The sequence below is a fragment of the Micromesistius poutassou genome, assembly GCF_964030765.1.
Source record: "Micromesistius poutassou genome assembly, chromosome: 10".
In the NCBI taxonomy this organism is placed as follows: domain Eukaryota; kingdom Metazoa; phylum Chordata; class Actinopteri; order Gadiformes; family Gadidae; genus Micromesistius; species Micromesistius poutassou.
Genome location: NC_140280.1, coordinates 18711136 through 18734663, shown reverse-complemented (window position 1 = coordinate 18734663; position 23528 = coordinate 18711136). Strand labels below are relative to the sequence as shown.

Sequence of the window (23528 nt, the reverse complement as noted above, 5' to 3'; positions counted from 1 at the left end):
TGCTTGCTTAAGGTTTTAATTATTTTATTTAACATCCCCTGTTGATATGGTGTCTTCACTGACTCACAAATCCTCAAACCCGTCTAATTCCACTGTGAAACTGATCAAATACATAGTAGCCATAAAAACATCTTTAAACAAAACAATTTATTAACGCTGCCAAACTAGCACATTCAAATACTCGCATACACTCACATAAACACAAGTGCTGGCTTAAAGAACCGGTTATGTGATCGCTAGAGGGATCTTCTGAGGGCTGATGATGTCACTGAGCCCCTGTTTGATCTTCAAGAAGAGTCGTTTGAACTCCAGACCGTCGCCCTGGGAACCGAGAGATACAGACAAAATGAGAAAAATAGAAACGTGACACACAAAATGACAAAAATACATTGATTGACCAGCGCACCTTGGATAGTCTGAAATCCAGAAGCACTTTCTTATTCATCTCGAACAGATGGACTTTGAAGATGAGCTTGTTGTTGCGTTTATCCTGCATGCTAACCGTCGCCTGCAGGGAAAACAATAATGCGTTAACCTACTATCTGCCATTGAGAATAAAATCACACCGACATGTACCCAAAGCAATTTACAGTGAAGCAGGATGGTCATGAAGAAGCAGGTAGAGGTTAGTCAAAAAGGGATTGAACACAGAACCATTCAGCTAGACGGCGAACACACTAGTCAGACTGAGTACAGCTTCCTGCTCTCCATAATGCTGCCATTTAGCTCCTCCAGACGGAGTAACCCGATTGGTGCCCTGATGAGTCACGTCCAGTTACCTTATTGGTGCTAAAGACTCGTGCGGCCATCTCATTGGATGAGGTCTGCATTGAAAATGCCATTACCTGATTGGTGTATATGAATCATGTGCCTTTACCTGATTGGTACAGGTATGTTTGAATGAGAGTCCTTGGCTCTCGCAGGTGTCCCTCAGGGCGGAGAAGGAGTCGTCGACGTTCTTCGTTGTGAAGAAGCGCGTCATTCTGCGCACCAACCTTTGCCAGGGCGTCTATAGGGCAGGAAACAACGTCAGTGCACGAGGGGTGGCCCAAGATCTACTTAGGGTTCAGTATAGAGGCCAAATTCTCCCTAGCGACCATCTTGGTTCTAAACAGTAGCTGTGTGGGGAAAATCCACAAAGCTAACTTGATTAATACAATGAATTATATTAAAGGTCCCATGACATGCCACCAGGTGTGTCCAGCACACATCTAGGTGGACACGCTCACCTGTCATAGCAGACCGATTTTCAAAACGGCTTGTAACCACTAATCACGCCACACCTGTTGGCATGTCATGGGACCTTTAAATATAATACCACTTTTTAGTTGAGCTTTCATCAAGTAGGGGGTAAACCTTAAGATATTTTAGCTTTGTTGATGTCCCTCATTAACACTTTTTTTTTTTTTCAGTTTTTCACAAAATCGCTATGAAAATTAAAGTTTGATTGAAAAGAGAAAACCCACGGAACGGACACATGCACAGAATTGTCCGTGTGTATACCCAGAGCTGGGTGCAGGTGAGTAAGAGAGGGAGATTTCACCTGGCTGGCTCCGGGTGTGCCTAGCAGCTGACTCCCCAGCAGCATGTGTTCTGGTCGGGTGGGCTGGGAGAAGCTGACCTGCCCGTCTATGGGTCCGATGGATAGCACCGCCTCCAAGACACACCTTCCCAGAGCCGGGGGGTCCGGCTGGGAGCTGGAGAACCGCATCCTCTCATCGCTGCACCACAACCAACGCACAGGGTCAGGGACACACAGCAGACACATCGGCGGTGAGGTTGTGTTGCAACGGCGTGGAAAGTTTCAAACCGATGGGTTGTTTTTGCAACCGATGGGTAGCAAATTAAAGTATAAAGAATGTCCCCCATGTCTCCTTATCAGCGGCCACGTTAGCTAGCAACAATAATAATAATAATAACAGATTACAGTGAACCACAAAAAAACAATTGTGTCCCTGTAACAAAGTCTAGCACAAGTAGTCCTTAATGTTGCTTAAAGTTAATCCACATTATATTTTATTTGTAAAATCAATCTTAACAGCTTGATAATGGTGTGAATAAACTCACACCAATAGTCATCCATCCAACACCGTTAAAACTGATAACACTGGAAACATAACTAAGGTCAAGGTACTTTTGGCTTGCATACCCACCGACAGTACGACAGAAAACACTACACACCCACATATGTCGAACACAATCATTGACAAAAACACGACAACCTCTGACCTTTTGTTCCAGGAGATGTTTCCAGAATCTGTTCGAAGGATCTTCTTGGAGGAGCCGTGAGAGTCCGAGAGGGGTTTTCCACCTACAGGGGAACATGGTGTTGATTGACAGGTTTTCTCTTTCGTTTTTTTTTAACGTGCCGTCGCCAGTAACGTACCTGTAGTGAACCAACGGTCCTTCTTCATATCCGAGATGCAGACGCGCTCCCCTGGATTGGCCAACAACAACTTGGACAACAAACCTTTAGGTCCATAAATCAATTTGTTAGTAGTTGATTGAATAACATTAGATTAATATTAGGCAGTAATTACAATTGATAAAAAAATGAAAAGAACCAAAAGCCCTGAAGGGTTGAGGCAGGCCGCACATGTTCTGGAAGTTTGATTCAGATATGTGGTGCATAATCATACACCGACTGTAAACAATATGGGCAGACCGTGACGTCACCCATTGGTACACACACACAACAACTGTTCATTCAACAACTGAATCATTTGATTTTAGATTCCCAACCAAATTAAGAAAACATTTATTTCCTTTGTATTACAATAATAGAGTCCGTTTTCCCGTTGACCTAGAACGTTTTTGTGTCCAACAACCATTAGCCACATACAGGGCGAATAAATGCAAACAAAGACCTACCAAGAGGACTTGGTTGAACCTTCTTCCATGGTGGCAGGTATGTTTTCCTCTGTAACCAATCAGTATATTCCTGACAGCTTTCACTGGGCTGGTCCCACGGCAACTCTGAAACCATTGCAATGGAAATCTCTCATTGAAGACCACTGGTTTGGTTAGTGGGGGTACATACATATCATAGAAAATTGTAAATACAATCACAAAACAAAAATGACTCCAACGCCAGGTCGAACTGAGATCAGGAAAGCTACGTGTGCCAACTGTAAACCCAAAGAGTTCACAAAGACATTTCCCAAACCGGTGATCATGTGGCGTTTCAGGGGCCTTGACGTGACTACCAGTGGTAGACTTTTCCACACAAAATCCTAAAGACATAAAGCAGTTACACATGCTATGGAATGGTATTACTACACCAGTAAGAGTTTAGCTTCTCCTTCTCGCAACCACCACCACCACCGCCACCGCCGCCGCCGCCACCACCTGTCCCTCTAAGTACAGTAGGCATGGGCAAAATGATTCTTTTCCGGGAATCAGTTCTTTCAGTTCCCTTCACTATCACAAATCGTTCGTTTGATTCGTTCGTTCAGTTCGTTCAGTTTGTTAAGTCATATGGTCAGGTACGTCATTTGGCAGGGCATCTCAGGTGTCTGGCCTCACCGCTTTGCTTTTAAATATGAGGTACGCCCGCAAACTGAGCCTTTTAAACCACCAGAAGGTCTCAGACGGTGACGGTGCTCGGGAAAACAGCTAATTTCTGTAGCATTAGCCTACGACGCCGCTCGAGCATTACGTGTGGTTTGAGAACGTTTTAGACTCAATCAATATGAGAACTTTTAGACTCAATCAATATGAAGTCGAGGGGAGACGAAGCTCTGTTCGTTTGTATCTTTTATTTACGTGACCATATTTTTATTTTATGTTAAAAAAAAAAGGAATCAGTTCTCTTCTTTTTGGGAATCAGTTCTCGTCGTTCACCTTCGGGATTCGTTCGTTCTGACCGAATCGTTCGCGAATCGCCCATGCCTAAAGTACAGCGAGCGATTGGTAGCCGCCACGTACCTCCAGCCAGCATCGCCGTCAGTACGATCCCGCAGGCCCACACGTCCGCCGGCTGAGCGTTGAACTCTGATTGGCCGAGGAGCTCTGGCGCCAAGTAGGGCAGCGTGCCGCAGAGCCTGTTCAGCAGGCGCTCCTTCCCTCGGTGACGAAACATGGTGGCCAGGCCGAAGTCTGACAGCTTAAGGTTATCTAAGAAATGTAATAATAAGTGAATTATTTTTTTATACCCAGAAAAAAAGGATTTGAAATCGGCAAAGACAAACTGTGGAATATACTTGAATATACTAAAATGAATAAAGATATTCATTTTATAATGAAATCTAAATGAAGCATGCGTGGTCATATTCAAAGCCCATTCTCTCACCCTTGTCATCCAACAGAATGTTCTCTGGTTTTATGTCTCTGTGGGTGATGCCAATATTGTGAAGGTACTCCTGGAAGAGGATTAGGGTAAGACAGACATTCAGGAAAATGTTACAGATACAATTATTTTATATTAAAACTTAAATTGTGCTCTGCATCATTTGCAAATCGCTTTGGCTTAAGCATTTGATAGATTATTAAATGTAGGTAAAGTAAGAGGAGTAGAAAACAAGTTGAAATATGCAAACAGTAGAAGCTAGTGGTGGATTTCATGATTTGTTTGCTTAATTCAGTTCGCGTCGGTCAGTTCGCCAAGAAGAATCGTTCAGAATGGTTCGTTCATTCGTTCAGTCGCGTTTCCGGTAGCGGTGAATCACGGTTCTCAGCTGAGTCGGTCAGACTCGGCTCCTCCCTCGTTCTCATTCTGAAACGAATCACGATCGTGCCATGGTGCAAACGGTCATCAATCAACACAACATTAACTAAGTTCCTTTCAGCTGAGGAGCGCTTCGTGTTCTGAATCGGGATGTTGTTGGCCGGCTGGCTCTCGTGACGTCTCAGTCCTCGAGTCTTCACCACTTAACACAGTCAGTGAACGAACAGCGACTCACGAGTCAGCGACTAGTGGGTGGGTCTGGGAGTCGAGTCTCTGAGAACGAACGATACGAATGAGAGAGAACTGAAACGGGGAATCAGGTCGGTTCGTTCTTGTTAAAGAGTCGTTCAGTCGAACTGATTCGTTCGCAAACGACCCATCACTAGTAGAAGCCTCCACAACTCACCACAGCTGCGATCAGCTGCTGGAAAAAACGGTGGGCATCTTTCTCCGACATTCCAACGTCAGGTTCTGGAGTGAAGACAAGAGAAGGACATTAAAAAGGTGGCAAACTTCAACTGGAGCGTTCTTTGTGGTTGGCTAGCAACACAAGACAACACAAACAAGCTTCATGAATGGGTTGGTGGCAGGCAGAAGCGGATCACAACGTTGATGGGAGAAAATAACAATCCTTTCTGTTAAATCAAGTCACTTCCTTGATTAAGGTATACCACTAAAATTTATCTGTGGTAATAATATTATTTCTTACTGTAATTTAACTTAACTGTTGTGTTGTCTCCTGTTATTTAGCAATTTGTCTTGCGTGAAAGGGGCTACATAAATAAAGTTTGATTGAATGTGTATTGTGCTCAGAGGCTGCTGGGGAACAGGAGAACGCTTTCTCACCTATGCGGTCGAATAGTTCCCCTCCAGTACAATACTCCAAGAACAGATAGACCGTGGGGCCTTCTGTCCGATGACCAAAGAAACGCACAATGTTGGAATGACTAAGAATCTGTTGAGTAGCACAGTGTTACAGGTATACATACATAGCAATGATAATGACAATAATATCCCCATTATCCCATATTAAAGCGTTTGTATATTATTGGTAATTTGTGATCCAGCAACGTCCTATTTCAGGAGTTAAAGATTTATGGTAATATGTATAGAGAGGCCTGATGCAGAGAACCCCCGTTTTCCTGCTGTAATTGTACCAAAACGTTGAATTAAATTGAGCTTTGTATTTGATGGACTGGGGACATCCCAACTCATTCTGAAATCACGATCGTATTTATTTTTGACCAGATGTTTGTCTTAATTTCAGTTCCTTTCAGTAATCTTCGCATTCCCCAAAACGATAGTTAAAAAGAACAAGTGTGTGTATGAGGCGTCAGCACACGTCTGAAGTGAGAAACATAACAAGCCAATAAAACACCGACCTTGTGGATGCAGATTTCTTTCTTAACATTGTCAGCACACTCTTTTCCCTGAGAGGTGTCAATCACCTTCACCGCCACCGCCTCCTCGGTCTGCCTGTTCACTAGTAACCGAACTCTGGAGACAACGAATCACCGGAATCAATGGGAATGTGCTGAAGTTAAAACGAAGTATAAAGCCAGTGTGCAAGACGAATATGCAAGTCAAAGAAAATGTATTTATATATATAGCACATTTCAGACCCTAACCGAAGTGCTTGACAGAGTACACGGGCAAAATCATTAAATCACTCAAAGCAGATGATAGAAACAGGGATGGCAGCATGTAAGCAAAAACGCATAGAAACCCAACATACTCTCCATACGCTCCTTCGCCAAGAGTCTGTACGAGGTCCCAATCCTGCACAAAAGGCACTGCCATTCTGCAAATGATAAAATAATTGTTAGTATCAACAAGCTATCAATCTTTAATGCACGAGTGTATTAAAATTCGGCAAAATCCGATTTGAAATGCCGGTATAACGTTCACCAATCGTGTCTGTTTCAGTTTTTAGACGTTTAAGACGAACTAGCTCCATGCTAAATCAATAAGACAAAGTATAATAGTGATCTCATGATGAATTTCCTTTCTGTATTGTAGTTTTTACCTTATGGACACCCTATCGTTAAGCAGTTTTTCCAAAGCTACCCCGGTGTTGACGTTTTCACAAATTTGGCGCGCTTGTTTGTGTTCGCTGGGAGGCTTCCGCCTCTCATCTTTTGGTTGCGTCATATCCGTTCACAAGAGTTGCGGCAGACTTGACAGCTACAGCCATGCATTTGACAGGCAACACATTTGACACGCCATTTATTCGGTTAACCTAACTAACCCTTCATAAGACCTCTTCAAATCATAATGACACCAAAACATATATTTTGTACATATCAACTATGTCTACACCGCTGTATATCACAGTATGTTTATTTTGATTTGATTTTGGAGTAGAATGTGCCTATTATAGAGGATGCTGCTGCAGTTTCAATATATGTGTGGAATAAACTTAAAAAAAAAAAGCCTATGCATGCAGATTGCAGACATTTGTGCATGAGTGTGTATGAGAGAAAGTAAGAGAGAGAGAGAGAGAGAGAGAGAGAGAGAGAGAGAGAGAGAGAGAGAGAGAGAGAGAGAGAGAGAGAGAGAGAGAGAGAGAGAAGGGGGAGAGAGAGAGAGAGAGTGTGTGTGTGTGTGTGTGTGTGTGTGTGTGTGTGTGTGTGTGTGTGTGTGTGTGTGTGTGTGTGTGTGTGTGTTTGAGGTCAATAAAGTAGCTTTTGGAGCGTAAGCTTAAGTAAAGTTTATACTGAAGTGAAAGTTTGTACTCTGTACTTGTTTGTGCCCAAGGGAAAAAAATACAAATATATTTTGTGATAAAAAGGACACTTGATAGGTACTGAAATGCATACATTTCAGTGATTATCTTAATTAATTAATTATTAGAATTATTATTAATTAATTTGCAACCCAAATTGAATCCCAAATGTAATTTGGATTTCACTCTTCACTAGTTGATTTTTCAACAAAGGCATATATTACAACTAGTTTGATTAAACCATTTTGAACACCAGACGGCTGGGAGTCAAACACCACTAACCACTAAACTATCATTTTAGTTATATTATCTAAAAGAATTACTTCCAGCCGTCCAGTGTTCATTGATGCAACGTATCCCAAAAAAGAATGGCTAGCAAATAGATACGCATCGATCTCCTGGTATTTACCATGCAGTTAATAAGTCACCAACTTGTTTTGTATAAAATGTGTGTTTGTCTCAGTGTTTGTCAAAGTAGAGAAGATGGAGCTATCGGTGCACTGGCCATGGCTTGCTACAATTTTAAACCTTCTGTTTCTGGGTAAGCCACTTTGAGGACAATTGATACACTATTGATGAAGGAAAATGTTTTCATGCCATTTAAACACAAGTTGTCGATTGTAACTCTACCGAAGAATGCCAGTTTACAGGTTATCTAGGTCCCGTAGTATTATCAACTCATTTCTGGGTTATTGATTTGTTGTTGGCAGGTGCGGGTGTTTGGTGTGACTGCACTGAAGAAGGCATGGAGATAGAGGGTGGGGATTACATTCTCACTCACGGACTGGAATTTGGCAGCACCTTGATCTATCAATGCCCCCCAAATTTCTTCCCCTACCCTGCCCAGACCCGCCTGTGTTTAAACAACAGATGGAAGGCCCTACCGTTACGAGAAAGAAGCATCCGCCAGAAATGTAGATGTAAGAACATTTTTTGTGAATTCAGATATAACCTTTAAAAAAAACAAGTAGGAGGTGAATACAGAGACAGGTATTTATGAAACGGGTAGGGGGTTAGACACTGAATGCAGAGACAGGTCTTTAAAGAGCGGGTAGGGGGTTAGACTGTGGTGCAGAGACAGGTCTTTAAAGAGCAGGGGTTAGATAGTGAATAAAGAGACAGGTCATAAAGGAGCAGGAAGGGGGTTAGACAGTAAACACATACACAGGTCTTTAAGGAGCAGGGGTTAGACAGTGAACACAGAGACAGGTCTTTAAGGAGCAGGGGTTAGACAGCGAATACAGAGACAGGTCATAATGGAGCAGGAAGGGGGTTAACAGTGAACACAGAGACAGGACTTTAAGGAGCAGGGGTTAGACAGTGAATACAGAGACAGGTCATTAAGTAGCAGTTGGGGGTTGGACAGTGACTACAGATTCTTACCTGTTAGGGGTTGGACAGTGATTACAAAGACAGGTCATGAAGGAACTGTTAGGGGTTGGACAGTGATTACAACGACAGGTCATGAAGGTGTTAAGGCGTACATTTATTTTCTTTATTTTCTGTGTTATTTTTGCAGTGGTGCAATGCCCTGACCCAACGGTTCTGAAATACGGGTCAGTCTTCCCTGCTCAGGACAGATACTTTGTAGACAATGAGACGAGTTATGAATGTGATTCTGGGTACAGACATCGCGGGTCGGTGAAACGTGTCTGCCTGGCCAACGGAAAGTGGAGTGGCAGCACACCGATCTGTAGTCGTGACGATGGTAACTAAGAAGTACTGTCTGTCTGTCTGTCCGTCTGTCCGTCATCTGGTGGTCTGCCTGCAGGTGTGTCTCTGTCTTGCTCTCTGCCTCTTTTTCAACTCCTTCTCCCTCTATTCCGTGTTTGTCAATGATTTAGTAATTAGTTAGTTAATAGCAGTTAGTACTAGTTATTTTATGTTACGGTTACAATTGTTCTTTTGTTCTTGATTGACAGCAGGTAACCATTGCCCGGAGCCTGGCATCCCGCCAGGAAGCTTCCGCTCTGGGGACTATTTCGACTACGATGACGAGGTGACGTACAGCTGTAGCAACAGCTTCATGTACCTGGTGGGCTCCAGAGTGCGCACCTGCCAAGCTGACGGCCAGTGGTCCGGGGTGGAGCCCAGCTGCTTCTGTAAGCCAGCGCTTAGTGTGTTATGCCGCTTTTCCACCGCCAGTACCAACTCGACTCGACTCGACTCGCCTCGACTCGACTCAACTCGGTTTGGTTGCGTTTCCATCTAAAAAAGTACCTCTTCAATGTGGGCGGGTCGTAGAAAAGAACCTCTCCACCATGGGCGGGTCGTCATTAGGTTTTAATCACGGGGGACGCGATTCCCGGGAAATCTGAATCTGATCAAGACTATTTCCTGATTCCCGGGAAAGGTTATGATGGGAAATAAAATAAAAAGCGCAATGACTGCGCGTCTATTGTTGTCATACGGTAACGTTGATAGAGGCGAAACTCGAGCCCTAGGAAAGGAACGACACTGAAACGAAACAGCGAAACGCTAATCCTCCGGAGCCGGTCCGTGGACTCCAGCCACGCCGGACACACACAACCACGCCCGACACACATAACGACGCGCAGCCTAACTCTAGCCCCGGGAAAGGAGCGACACACACGGCGAAACGCTGATCAGTGTCCCCCTCGGGAGCGGGTTCGTGGACTCCAACCACGCCGGACACAACTTAACTTTGAGTGATTATTCCCATTTACAGCCGCTGGCCAATCAGTTACCAGCAGCCTGTTTACGTCACACAAAAGTACCTACTCCTCTCGCTTGGAACCTCGACGGAGGTAGTACTAAAAAAAAGTACCCGGTACTAGGTACCAGGTAGCCTACTTTTTTTGCCAATGGAAACGCAAAAAAGGCGTGGCGAGTCGAGTCGAGTCGAGCTGGTACTGGCGGTGGAAAAGCGGCATAGACCAGAGAGAGTCTGGTATGTATGTAGGCCTATGTCATGTAATAATAATTATTGTGAATGGCATTACGCCTTTGTTTTACAGATCAATATACGTATGACACTGCATCGGATATCAATGAAGCGTTTGGGGGTGCAATGAAGCAGAGTCTGACCGAGTCGATGTCAGTCGGTAAGAGAACCATCTGCCTTTACCCTCCCTCCTCTCAGTATGAGCTGCGTTTTGATTTCTTGTTTTGACCTTAGTGCTTTGACACGCCCTCATTTCATCTGTTTATCTTTCTCTGCAAATGATTAGTTGTTTTTTTAGAAAACATGTCATTATTCAACACAAACCAATCATGTTCTGGATGGAAAAAATTATATCTACAGTATGAGTTAGAAAAACACGTTACTAAATACCTGCTAAATGGGGTTTCCTTTATTTTGAGTCAAATAAACCCAATTTAAATATTATTTAATAAAATAAGTTTAATTAAATCGGAGGAGCATGTCATCAAAAACATAATATGTTTCAGGTGACATACAAGAGGGAAGAAAGATAACAATTACAAAAGATGGAACACTGAATATGTATATCGCCGTGGATATTTCTGACAGTCTCAGCAAAGAGGACATAAACAAATCAACAGTAATGGTACATAATCTTATAGAAAAGGTAAGTCAACAAGTACATACACATGATATGTGACATATATACACATACAGTGTACATATCATATGCTGGTGATAGCTGTGGCCCAAAACACTTCAGGTAAAACATTTTTATTACATTTTACAGATAGCATCGTATGCAGTCTCTCCAAATTACGACATCCTCTTTTTCACTTCTGAATTATTGCCTATTTCCAACATACTTGATTATTATACTGGAGAAAAAACGAAAACACTTGAAGCTGTTTTGGATGATCTGAAGAGTATTAATATAAAAGGTAAGTTTGACGACTGAAAAGTTAGTTATTATTATCTAAATATGTGGCTATATTCAACATTGTATAAACTTTGTGTGTGTGTGTGTGTGTGTGTGTCTGTGTGTGTGTGTGTGGGGGTTTGTGTCTATGCGTGTGTGTGTGTGTGTGTGTGTGCATGCACGTGCATTTGTGCGTGTGTCACCTTTTTCACAGATAACAGGGCTAGTGGGACTGATCTAAACAAAGTCTTCAAACATATGTTAGAACGAATAATCATCATCGAAAATAAAACTAAATCCGAGTTTGAAGATCATCGTCACATCATCTTAATATTTACTGATGGTAATTCCACCTCTAAAGTGCTACTCACAAGGATGACGTAAAAGTGAATTCACTGCAATGCTATATGTCTACTGTCTGTCTCTGTACCATTGGCGATCAACTTATTGGTGGTTGAGTGTGACACAAAGATCTATTGTATGTCTACTCCCTTTGAAATAGGCCTATATCATTCATATAGCATTAACCTCCGAGCTACGACCTACAACGAGAGTAACTTTGTGTTGGACTGTTCTCATCATAGGTGGTTATAACATGGGCGGCTCCCCAATTTTTAATCTACAAAGAATAAAGGAAACCATTAAAAAGAAGGACCACCTGGGTAAGACGCCAGAATACATTTAACATTTAACAGCTCAAAGTTTGTGCGTCATGAATGCAAAAGGCATTTTTATCGTGGCCATCACCCCATTGTGTTGCATGTTGTTCTCTATGTTCTAGATGTTTACATATTTGCTGTTGGAAATAAGATATACGAGTCGGACCTCAAACCGCTCGCCACGGGAGAAAGGGGGAGACATTTCTTTAGAATCCAGGAACCGCAAGAGACAATGTTTGAAGAAATATTTGGTAAGTGCTCTTTTAAATAACATGTTAAAAAGGGGATTTTTAAAAATGTAATCACATCCCAAGCTCCAAATACATTCTCCATAGTAGTGTAGCTGTAATGGAACTCAAGAAGATACCAGCGCAGGGTAGCAGTAGTCTTCATGGGCCATGTCAGCCACAGAACCAGTACAGCACCAGTGACTTCCCTCAATGCCATCACACAGAATGGGCTTGATGCGGAGTTAGGGAACCAGTCGAGTGCACCCAATTGGAGGTATTATCAGAGAGTGAAACCAACAGAGGCATATGTTCACTCTTTGGTTGGTTGAGTCCCAGGCACGGGGCTGTTTTTTTAAATAATCTGCTGGGATTTCACAGCAGCCCAACCTAGTAGCCCAGTCGGTGAAAGAAATGCAGTAGCGAAGCCGAGAGAGGGCCCCAGACTGGAGCTGGGTCCATGCGTGCCCGCGGAACCGCCCCATCTTTCCCTAGTACAGACTTAATTTAGGGCTCTCATACAGCTAGGTGAGCTATTGGCAGAGATATATGAAAGGCTCACTCAATCAATATATGCATTCATTCACTATCATATAACATCTAGATATACTGAAACGTCTATGATACAAATGTTTCTGATCCTGCAGATGACGACGCCGTAGTCAGTTTATGTGGACTCCACAAGATGTCCGACCCCACTGATTTCAAGAATTTAATATATCCATGGAATGTGGAGCTCACCATACTAAGAGGTGGCCAGGTAGGGGGTTAGACGTTGATACAGATACGTGGTATAAAGTATGTCACACATGATTTATGTGTTTAATAATTTATGAATTATTTATTTCAAACAAAGACAGGACACAAATGCTCTGGCGCTATCGTCTCTTCCAAATTGATCCTGACTGCTGCTCATTGCTTCCATGGTGACTTACCTGAAAAAATACAAGTGGACATAAAGCGACTGAACGACCAAGAGAGTGAGGCGAATCACAACATACAATCAGAACAAAAGGCGAACTGTATTGTTCATAAAGGAACAAAAACATGATCAATTTGAAGCAATTTAAATTATGTTGGTGTTGAGTTTGTAAAGCTTTTCTTTAGCTATAAAATTAGCTATTCATGTCTTATATCTTCATTTTCTGTTTCTTACAGTCAAAGAGGTGGAGCGATACTACATTCATCCGCAATACAACCTGAGAGCCAAAGCGGATCTTGGAATTCCTGAATTTTATGATTATGACGTAGCTCTTGTTCAACTGAAGAAGGATCTGAACTTCACTAAACATCTCAGGTGAGGCTATTAATATTACATAGTACACTTGCACTTTGTAAATAGCCTGCATTTATAAAGCACATTTATTCACACACACACACACACACACACACACACACACACACACACACACACACACACACACACACACACACACACACACACACACACACACACACACACACACACACACACACACACACACAATAAGAAGAAGAAGAAGAATAAATTTTATTTCTAATGCACCTCTCATCAAAGAGATCTCAAAGTGCTACAAGGTTAAAAAGTTAAAAGCAAGGTAAAGAAAACAAAAGCATACTCAATAAAGAGTCCAGGTTCTGAATGGCCACACACGCACACACGCACACACACACACACACACACACACACACACACACACACACGCACACTCATAAAGCCAGGACTTTAAGACGATCTAGCTGCTTAAACCTTTTCTATTTGTTGCAGACCCATTTGCATACCCTGCACCAAGGAAACGACCCAGGCCCTTCGCTTGCCTCCCGATTCAAAGTGCTCTGATCAAGGTTACAAACATGACTCAGTGATTTGACTTTTATAAACATTTACGTGTTTCCAAAAGGCTCATGTGCTCTTAGCAGTGTTGATAGGCCTAATCTTTATCTCATTACTCCATGTAGAGAAGTTGTTGTTTAAGGACTTCAACCAAAGACTGCATTTCCTGACCAGGGGAACGGAGACTAAACGAAAAGATGTTACAGCAAAGCTGGGTCAAAATGTGAGTCTTGGCAACGTCGTAAATACATTTTTACACGATTTTTGGAATATGTCACTGCATGCATGTGTGTGTGATGTATGCGGAAAAAACTGTGCTTGTGTGAGAGTTCAATAATAAAACCTAAAAAAAACACTCACCTTTTCTTACCCACTCTGAAATGTAGCGCAACCCATGTATCAAGCAAGCCACAAGCCTAGAAAATGTAACAGCAGAAAATCTACATGAAATTGTGACAGACAACTTCCTGTGCACAGGTGGTACATCACCTTTTGTGGACCACATATCATGTAAAGGTAGGTTCATCATGTGTTATAAGATGTTCGTTATTCATTCCAGACTACTGACCAGATATTAGGGTGTAACAGGAAAAAGACAGGAATGGCAATTAAAAAGAGACAAAAACATATTTCTGATTAAATACTAACAGATTAAAGGTACAATATGGAAAATTTGAGATTTCAAGCTAGCCTTAGTCTGAATTTTGTAAACATTTCTGCTCATCCCTCCCTCTCGTTACTCTCTCAAAACCCAACCCAACCTTTAAAAGTGATGCTCGCTAGAATAACATCAAATGTTGAAGGATCAAATGACACTCAGTTGGAAATGTTGTCATGAAGATGTTTATTATGCTACATAATATCACCTAACCCCACCTCTTTTGGGATTTATTTTGCTGGGTAGCATCAAGTATTTTTTTTGTATATTATGTATATATGTATATAAATAAAGTATATAACGATACCTTATAAGGCCTACTGGCCTAATTCACCTAGTGGCCATCTTGGTTCCAAACACTCAAACCAAGATGGTCGCTAGGGTAACTGGGCCCGTTGCTACATGATGTACTACTGACACACATTTCTGCATCTTTTTTGGGGGGCAGGGGACTCTGGTGGTGCTCTTTTTAGGGACTACAACCAGCGCACAATACAGGTAATCACATACTTAGCATGACTTTCAAATTCAAGTTATGTTTAAGGTTGAATTTGTTGAACACAAACTAATTGGAAAATGGTATTAGGTCTATATTATTGCAATATACGTATATTTTGTCTTTTTAGGTCGGTGTAGTCAGCTGGGGAACGGATAATATCTGTGAGGGTCTTGAAGGGAAACTTGTGAAATCAAAAGACGATTCCAGAGATTTTCACGTGAATGTCTTCAAGATAGTCGGATTTCTTCAATCAGTCATGGCTGTTGGGAGCGCAACTTTAGCTCCAATCGAATTCATCGATAAATGGTATTTGTAACACACCAATGATAAACCAGGCTATGGTTAACATGTATAACTCTGTATCACCATTTACTACCAGTGGTCTTTGAAGACGGTTGTTGACCCGCAAATAAACTCACAGATAAAGAACATTCTGGATATCCTCATTTGTTGGAGTTGAGCTGTTTCCTCTCCAGTGGGTGGGCTTTAGATACACTGACCGCACCTGAACGTTCGAGGCCAAGTAAGAAGCATTAACATGATGAGCACATGTGCAGACATTATACTGCTGATTCAGTCTGAAAAACCTTTCTCCACTTAATCAGCTGTGGTGGGAGAAGATGCCAGGCAAGCCAGCGCTGCCTTAGATCACTGTGACATACAGCGATTCCAAGGCTCGTTTCCAGTGCCCTGCAATGCGGACCACTGACAGACTGCCAACTCAGACCAATCTGGTTTAGATCTACGCTTACCTGCTAATCTATGCTACACTTGTCTTCCTCGCAGCACTGAAGAAAGTTTTAGATTGACCTGGAATTCCGGGAACCTTAATTACAACAAACAAAAACTATTGAAATATTGATGGCTGTTAACGGTATGGTCTGTTGTACGAGATTCAATCTAGAACAATGGATGGGATGTGTGTGTGTGTGTGTGTGTGTGTGTGTGTGTGTGTGTGTGTGTGTGTGTGTGTGTGTGTGTGTGTGTGTGTGTGTGTGTGTGTGTGTGTGTGTGTGTGTGTGTGTGTGTGTGTGTGTTTGAGGTCAATAAAGTAGCTTTTGGAGCGTAAGCTTAAGTAAAGTTTATACTGAAGTGAAAGTTTGTACTCTGTACTTGTTTGCGCCCAAGGGAAAAAAATACAAATATATTTTGTGATAAAAAGGACACTTGATAGGTACTGAAATGCATACATTTCAGTGATTATCTTAATTAATTAATTATTAGAATTATTATTAATTAATTTGCAACCCAAATTGAATCCCAAATGTAATTTGGATTTCACTCTTCACTAGTTGATTTTTCAACAAAGGCATATATTACAACTAGTTTGATTAAACCATTTTGAACACCAGACGGCTGGGAGTCAAACACCACTAACCACTAAACTATCATTTTAGTTATATTATCTAAAAGAATTACTCCCAGCCGTCCAGTGTTCATTGATGCAACGTATCCCAAAAAAGAATGGCTAGCAAATAGATACGCATCGATCTCCTGGTATTTACCATGCAGTTAATAAGTCATCAACTTGTTTTGTATAAAATGTGTGTTTGTCTCAGTGTTTGTCAAAGTAGAGAAGATGGAGCTATCGGTGCACTGGCCATGGCTTGCTGCAATTTTAAACCTTCTGTTTCTGGGTAAGCCACTTTGAGGACAATTGATACACTATTGATGAAGGAAAATGTTTTCATGCCATTTAAACACAAGTTGTCGATTGTAACTCTACCGAAGAATGCCAGTTTACAGGTTATCTAGGTCCCGTAGTATTATCAACTCATTTCTGGGTTATTGATTTGTTGTTGGCAGGTGCGGGTGTTTGGTGTGACTGCACTGAAGAAGGCATGGAGATAGAGGGTGGGGATTACATTCTCACTCACGGACTGAAATTTGGCAGCACCTTGATCTATCAATGCCCCCCAAATTTCTTCCCCTACCCTGCCCAGACCCGCCTGTGTTTAAACAACAAATGGAAGGCCCTACCGTTACGAGAAAGAAGCATCCGCCAGAAATGTAGATGTAAGAAATTTTTTTGTGAATTCAGATATAACCTTTAAAAAAAAACAAGTAGGAGGTGAATACAGAGACAGGTATTTATGAAACGGGTAGGGGGTTAGACACTGAATGCAGAGACAGGTCTTTAAAGAGCGGGTAGGGGGTTCGACTGTGGTGCAGAGACAGGTCTTTAAAGAGCAGGGGTTAGATAGTGAATAAAGAGACAGGTCATAAAGGAGCAGGAAGGGGGTTAGACAGTAAACACATACACAGGTCTTTAAGGAGCAGGGGTTAGACAGTGAACACAGAGACAGGTCTTTAAGGAGCAGGGGTTAGACAGCGAATACAGAGACAGGTCATAATGGAACAGGAAGGGGGTTAACAGTGAACACAGAGACAGGACTTTAAGGAGCAGGGGTTAGACAGTGAATACAGAGACAGGTCATTAAGTAGCAGTTGGGGGTTGGACAGTGACTACAGATTCTTACCTGTTAGGGGTTGGACAGTGATTACAAAGACAGGTCATGAAGGAACTGTTAGGGGTTGGACAGTGATTACAACGACAGGTCATGAAGGTGTTAAGGCGTACATTTATTTTCTTTATTTTCTGTGTTATTTTTGCAGTGGTGCAATGCCCTGACCCAACGGTTCTGAAATACGGGTCAGTCTTCCCTGCTCAGGACAGATACTTTGTAGACAATGAGACGAGTTATGAATGTGATTCTGGGTACAGACATCGCGGGTCGGTGAAACGTGTCTGCCTGGCCAACGGAAAGTGGAGTGGCAGCACACCAATCTGTAGTCGTGACGATGGTAACTAAGAAGTACTGTCTGTCTGTCTGTCCGTCTGTCCGTCATCTGGTGGTCTGCCTGCAGGTGTGTCTCTGTCTTGCTCTCTGCCTCTTTTTCAACTCCTTCTCCCTCTATTCCGTGTTTGTCAATGATTTAGTAATTAGTTAGTTAATAGCAGTTAGTACTAGTTATTTTATGTTAAGGTTACAATTGTTCTTTTGTTCTTGATTGACAGCAGGTAACCATTGCCCGGAGCCTGGCATCCCGCCAGGAAGCTTCCGCTCTGGGGACTATTTCGACTACGATGACGAGGTGACGTACAGCTGTAGCAACAGCTTCATGTACCTGGTGGGCTCCAGAGTGCGCACCTGCCAAGATGACGGCCAGTGGTCCGGGGTGGAGCCCAGCTGCTTCTGTAAGCCAGCGCTTAGGAGAGAGTCTGGTATGTATGTAGGCCTATGTCATGTAATAATAATTATTGTGAATGGCATTACGCCTTTGTTTTACAGATCAATATACGTATGACACTGCATCGGATATCAATGAAGCGTTTGGGGGTGCAATGAAGCAGAGTCTGACCGAGTCGATGTCAGTCGGTAAGAGAACCATCTGCCTTTACCCTCCCTCCTCTCAGTATGAGCTGCGTTTTGATTTCTTGTTTTGACCTTAGTGCTTTGACACGCCCTCATTTCATCTGTTTATCTTTCTCTGCAAATGATTAGTTGTTTTTTTAGAAAACATGTCATTATTCAACACAAACCAATCATGTTCTGGATGGAAAAAATTATATCTACAGTATAAGTTAGAAAAACACGTTACTAAATACCTGCTAAATGGGGTTTCCTTTATTTTGAGTCAAATAAACCCAATTTAAATATTATTTAATAAAATAAGTTTAATTAAATCGGAGGAGCATGTCATCAAAAACATAATATGTTTCAGGTGACATACAAGACGGAAGAAAGATAACAATTACAAAAGATGGAACACTGAATATGTATATCGCCGTGGATATTTCATTTAATTTCTTTGCTGAAAGTCTCAGCAAAGAGGACATAAACAAATCAACAGTAATGGTACATAATCTTATAGAAATGGTAAGTCAACAAGTACATACACATGATATGTGACATATATACACATACAGTGTACATATCATATGCTGGTGATAGCTGTGGCCCAAAACACTTCAGGTAAAACATTTTTATTACATTTTACAGATAGCATCGTATGCAGTCTCTCCAAATTACGACATCCTCTTATTCACTTCTGAATTACTGCCTATTTCCAACATACTTGATTATTATACTGGAGAAAAAACGAAAACACTTGAAGCTGTTTTGGATGATCTGAAGAGTATTAATTTAAAAGGTAAGTTTGACGACTGAAAAGTTAGTTATTATTATCTAAGTATGTGGCTATATTCAACATTGTATAAACTTTGTGTGTGTGTGTGTGTGTGTGTGTGTGTGTGTCTGTGTGTGTGTGTGTGGGGGTTTGTGTCTATGCGTGTGTGTGTGTGTGTGTGTGCATGCACGTGCATTTGTGCGTGTGTCACCTTTTTCACAGATAACAGGGCTAGTGGGACTGATCTAAACAAAGTCTTCAAACATATGTTAGAACGAATAATCATCATCGAAAATAAAACTAACTCCGAGTTTGAAGATCATCGTCACATCATCTTAATATTTACCGATGGTAATTCCACCTCTAAAGTGCTACTCACAAGGATGACGTAAAAGTGAATTCACTGCAATGCTATATGTCTACTGTCTGTCTCTGTACCGTTGGCGATCAACTTATTGGTGGTTGAGTGTGACACAAAGATCTATTGTATGTCTACTCCCTTTGAAATAGGCCTATATCATTCATATAGCATTAACCTCCGAGCTACGACCTACAACGAGAGTAACTTTGTGTTGGACTGTTCTCATCATAGGTGGTTATAACATGGGCGGCTCCCCAATTTTTAATCTACAAAGAATAAAGGAAACCATTAAAAAGAAGGACCACCTGGGTAAGACGCCAGAATACATTTAACATTTAACAGCTCAAAGTTTGTGCGTCATGAATGCAAAAGGCATTTTTATCGTGGCCATCACCCCATTGTGTTGCATGTTGTTCTCTATGTTCTAGATGTTTACATATTTGCTGTTGGAAATAAGATATACGAGTCGGACCTCAAACCGCTCGCCACGGGAGAAAGGGGGAGACATTTCTTTAGAATCCAGGAACCGCAAGAGACAATGTTTGAAGAAATATTTGGTAAGTGCTCTTTTAAATAACATGTTAAAAAGGGGATTTTTAAAAATGTAATCACATCCCAAGCTCCAAATACATTCTCCATAGTAGTGTAGCTGTAATGGAACTCAAGAAGATACCAGCGCAGGGTAGCAGTAGTCTTCATGGGCCATGTCAGCCACAGAACCAGTACAGCACCAGTGACCTCCCTCAATGCCATCACACAGAATGGGCTTGATGCGGAGTTAGGGAACCAGTCGAGTGCACCCAATTGGAGGTATTATCAGAGAGTGAAACCAACAGAGGCATATGTTCACTCTTTGGTTGGTTGAGTCCCAGGCACGGGGCTGTTTTTTTAAATAATCTGCTGGGATTTCACAGCAGCCCAACCTAGTAGCCCAGTCGGTGAAAGAAATGCAGTAGCGAAGCGGGCCCCAGACTGGAGCTGGGTCCATGCGTGCCCGCGGAACCGCCCCATCTTTCCCTAGTACACACTTAATTTAGGGCTCTCATACAGCTAGGTGAGCTATTGGCAGAGATATATGAAAGGCTCACTCAATCAATATATGCATTCATTCACTATCATATAACATCTAGATATACTGAAACGTCTATGATACAAATGTTTCTGATCCTGCAGATGACGACGCCGTAGTCAGTTTATGTGGACTCCACAAGATGTCCGACCCCACTGATTTCAAGAATTTAATATATCCATGGAATGTGGAGCTCACCATACTAAGAGGTGGCCAGGTAGGGGGTTAGACGTTGATACAGATACGTGGTATAAAGTATGTCACACATGATTTATGTGTTTAATAATTTATGAATTATTTATTTCAAACAAAGACAGGACACAAATGCTCTGGCGCTATCGTCTCTTCCAAATTGATCCTGACTGCTGCTCATTGCTTCCATGGTGACTTACCTGAAAAAATACAAGTGGACATAAAGCGACTGAACGACCAAGAGAGTGAGGCGAATCACAACATACAATCAGAACAAAAGGCGAAATGTGTTGTTCATAAAGGAACAAAAACATGATCAATTTGAAGCAATTTAAATTATGTTGGTGTTGAGTTTGTAAAGCTTTTCTTTAGCTATAAAATTAGCTATTCATGTCTTATATCTTCATTTTCTGTTTCTTACAGTCAAAGAGGTGGAGCGATACTACATTCATCCGCAATACAACCTGAGAGCCAAAGCGGATCTTGGAATTCCTGAATTTTATGATTATGACGTAGCTCTTGTTCAACTGAAGAAGGATCTGAACTTCACTAAACATCTCAGGTGAGGCTATTAATATTACATAGTACACTTGCACTTTGTAAATAGCCGGCATTTATAAAGCACATTTATTCACACACACACACACACACACACACACACACACACACACACACACACACACACACACACACACACACACACACACACACACACACACACATAATAATAATAAGAAGAAGAAGAAGAATAAATTTTATTTCTAATGCACCTCTCATCAAAGATATCTCAAAGTGCTACAAGGTTAAAAAGTTAAAAGCAAGGTAAAGAAAACAAAAGCATACTCAATAAAGAGTCCAGGTTCTGAATGGCCACACACGCACACACACACACACACACACACACACACACACACACACGCACACTCATAAAGCCAGGACTTTAAGACGATCTAGCTGCTTAAACCTTTTCTATTTGTTGCAGACCCATTTGCATACCCTGCACCAAGGAAACGACCCAGGCCCTTCGCTTGCCTCCCGATTCAAAGTGCTCTGATCAAGGTTACAAACATGACTCAGTGATTTGACTTTTATAAACATTTACGTGTTTCCAAAAGGCTCATGTGCTCTTAGCAGTGTTGATAGGCCTAATCTTTATCTCATTACTCCATGTAGAGAAGTTGTTGTTTAAGGACTTCAACCAAAGACTGCATTTCCTGACCAGGGGAACGGAGACTAAACGAAAAGATGTTACAGCAAAGCTGGGTCAAAATGTGAGTCTTGGCAACGTCGTAAATACATTTTTACACGATTTTTGGAATATGTCACTGCATGCATGTGTGTGTGATGTATGCGGAAAAAACTGTGCTTGTGTGAGAGTTCAATAATAAAACCTAAAAAAAACACTCACCTTTTCTTACCCACTCTGAAATGTAGCGCAACCCATGTATCAAGCAAGCCACAAGCCTAGAAAATGTAACGGCAGAAAATCTACATGAAATTGTGACAGACAACTTCCTGTGCACAGGTGGTACATCACCTTTTGTGGACCACATATCATGTAAAGGTAGGTTCATCATGTGTTATAAGATGTTCGTTATTCATTCCAGACTACTGACCAGATATTAGGGTGTAACAGGAAAAAGACAGGAATGGCAATTAAAAAGAGACAAAAACATATTTCTGATTAAATACTAACAGATTAAAGGTACAATATGGAAAATTTGAGATTTCAAGCTAGCCTTAGTCTGAATTTTGTAAACATTTCTGCTCATCCCTCCCTCTCGTTACTCTCTCAAAACCCAACCCAACCTTTAAAAGTGATGCTCGCTAGAATAACATCAAATGTTGAAGGATCAAATGACACTCAGTTGGAAATGTTGTCATGAAGATGTTTATTATGCTACATAATATCACCTAACCCCACCTCTTTTGGGATTTATTTTGCTGGGAAGCATCAAGTATTTTTTTTGTATATTATGTATATATGTATATAAATAAAGTATATAACGATACCTTATAAGGCCTACTGGCCTAATTCACCTAGTGGCCATCTTGGTTCCAAACACTCAAACCAAGATGGTCGCTAGGGTAACTGGGCCCGTTGCTACATGATGTACTACTGACACACATTTCTGCATCTTTTTTGGGGGGCAGGGGACTCTGGTGGTGCTCTTTTTAGGGACTACAACCAGCGCACAATACAGGTAATCACATACTTAGCATGACTTTCAAATTCAAGTTATGTTTAAGGTTGAATTTGTTGAACACAAACTAATTGGAAAATGGTATTAGGTCTATATTATTGCAATATATATTTTGTCTTTTTAGGTCGGTGTAGTCAGCTGGGGAACGGATAATATCTGTGAGGGTCTTGAAGGGAAACTTGTGAAATCAAAAGACGATTCCAGAGATTTTCACGTGAATGTCTTCAAGATAGTCGGATTTCTTCAATCAGTCATGGCTGTTGGGAGCGCAACTTTAGCTCCAATCGAATTCATCGATAAATGGTATTTGTAACACACCAATGATAAACCAGGCTATGGTTAACATGTATAACTCTGTATCACCATTTACTACCAGTGGTCTTTGAAGACGGTTGTTGACCCGCAAATAAACTCACAGATAAAGAACATTCTGGATATCCTCATTTGTTGGAGTTGAGCTGTCCCTCTCCAGTGGGTGGGCTTTAGATACACTGACCGCACCTGAACGTTCGAGGCCAAGT

General features: G+C 41.6%; 3 protein-coding genes across 4 annotated transcripts; 2 read left to right on the top strand and 1 right to left on the bottom strand.

Annotated features, from left to right (window-relative positions):
* Positions 1-18: 18 nt before the first annotated feature.
* chek1 (checkpoint kinase 1) lies at positions 19-6781 on the bottom strand. Its single transcript, XM_084474424.1, has 14 exons — positions 6693-6781; positions 6402-6467; positions 6049-6163; positions 5513-5621; positions 5073-5137; positions 4292-4361; positions 3928-4116; positions 2872-2976; positions 2387-2470; positions 2230-2311; positions 1544-1721; positions 878-1009; positions 407-508; positions 19-321 (listed from the first exon to the last, which is right to left on the bottom strand). The coding sequence occupies exons 2-14, from the start codon at positions 6464-6466 to the stop codon at positions 226-228; spliced, it is 1392 nt and encodes a 463-aa protein (XP_084330550.1). The 5' UTR covers position 6467; positions 6693-6781; the 3' UTR covers positions 19-225.
* Positions 6782-7845: 1064 nt separating this feature from the next.
* Positions 7846-15481, top strand: LOC311354728 (complement factor B-like). Of its 2 annotated transcripts, none has more exons than XM_084474574.1 (18): positions 7846-7932; positions 8102-8311; positions 8911-9099; positions 9314-9493; positions 10370-10456; positions 10803-10942; positions 11066-11216; positions 11409-11537; positions 11779-11856; positions 11976-12104; positions 12728-12840; positions 12937-13060; positions 13239-13377; positions 13828-13904; positions 14019-14116; positions 14280-14409; positions 15000-15049; positions 15178-15481. In XM_084474574.1, exons 1-18 carry the CDS (start codon positions 7875-7877, stop codon positions 15364-15366), a joined length of 2271 nt encoding a protein of 756 aa, XP_084330700.1. In that variant the 5' UTR covers positions 7846-7874; the 3' UTR covers positions 15367-15481. The 2 variants fall into 2 exon arrangements, with proteins under 2 accessions (XP_084330700.1, XP_084330701.1); XM_084474575.1 differs by having other exon boundaries at positions 14371-14409; positions 15178-15321.
* Positions 15482-15911: 430 nt separating this feature from the next.
* Positions 15912-23435, top strand: LOC311354469 (complement factor B-like; the record flags this gene model as incomplete). Its single annotated transcript, XM_084474267.1, has 19 exons — positions 15912-15924; positions 16610-16687; positions 16857-17066; positions 17667-17855; positions 18070-18249; positions 18344-18430; positions 18777-18931; positions 19055-19205; positions 19404-19532; positions 19774-19851; positions 19971-20099; positions 20716-20828; positions 20925-21048; positions 21227-21365; positions 21786-21862; positions 21977-22074; positions 22238-22367; positions 22958-23007; positions 23132-23435. The coding sequence occupies 19 exons, from the start codon at positions 15912-15914 to the stop codon at positions 23318-23320; spliced, it is 2319 nt and encodes a 772-aa protein (XP_084330393.1). The 3' UTR covers positions 23321-23435.
* Between the last annotated feature and the right edge of the window lie 93 nt (positions 23436-23528).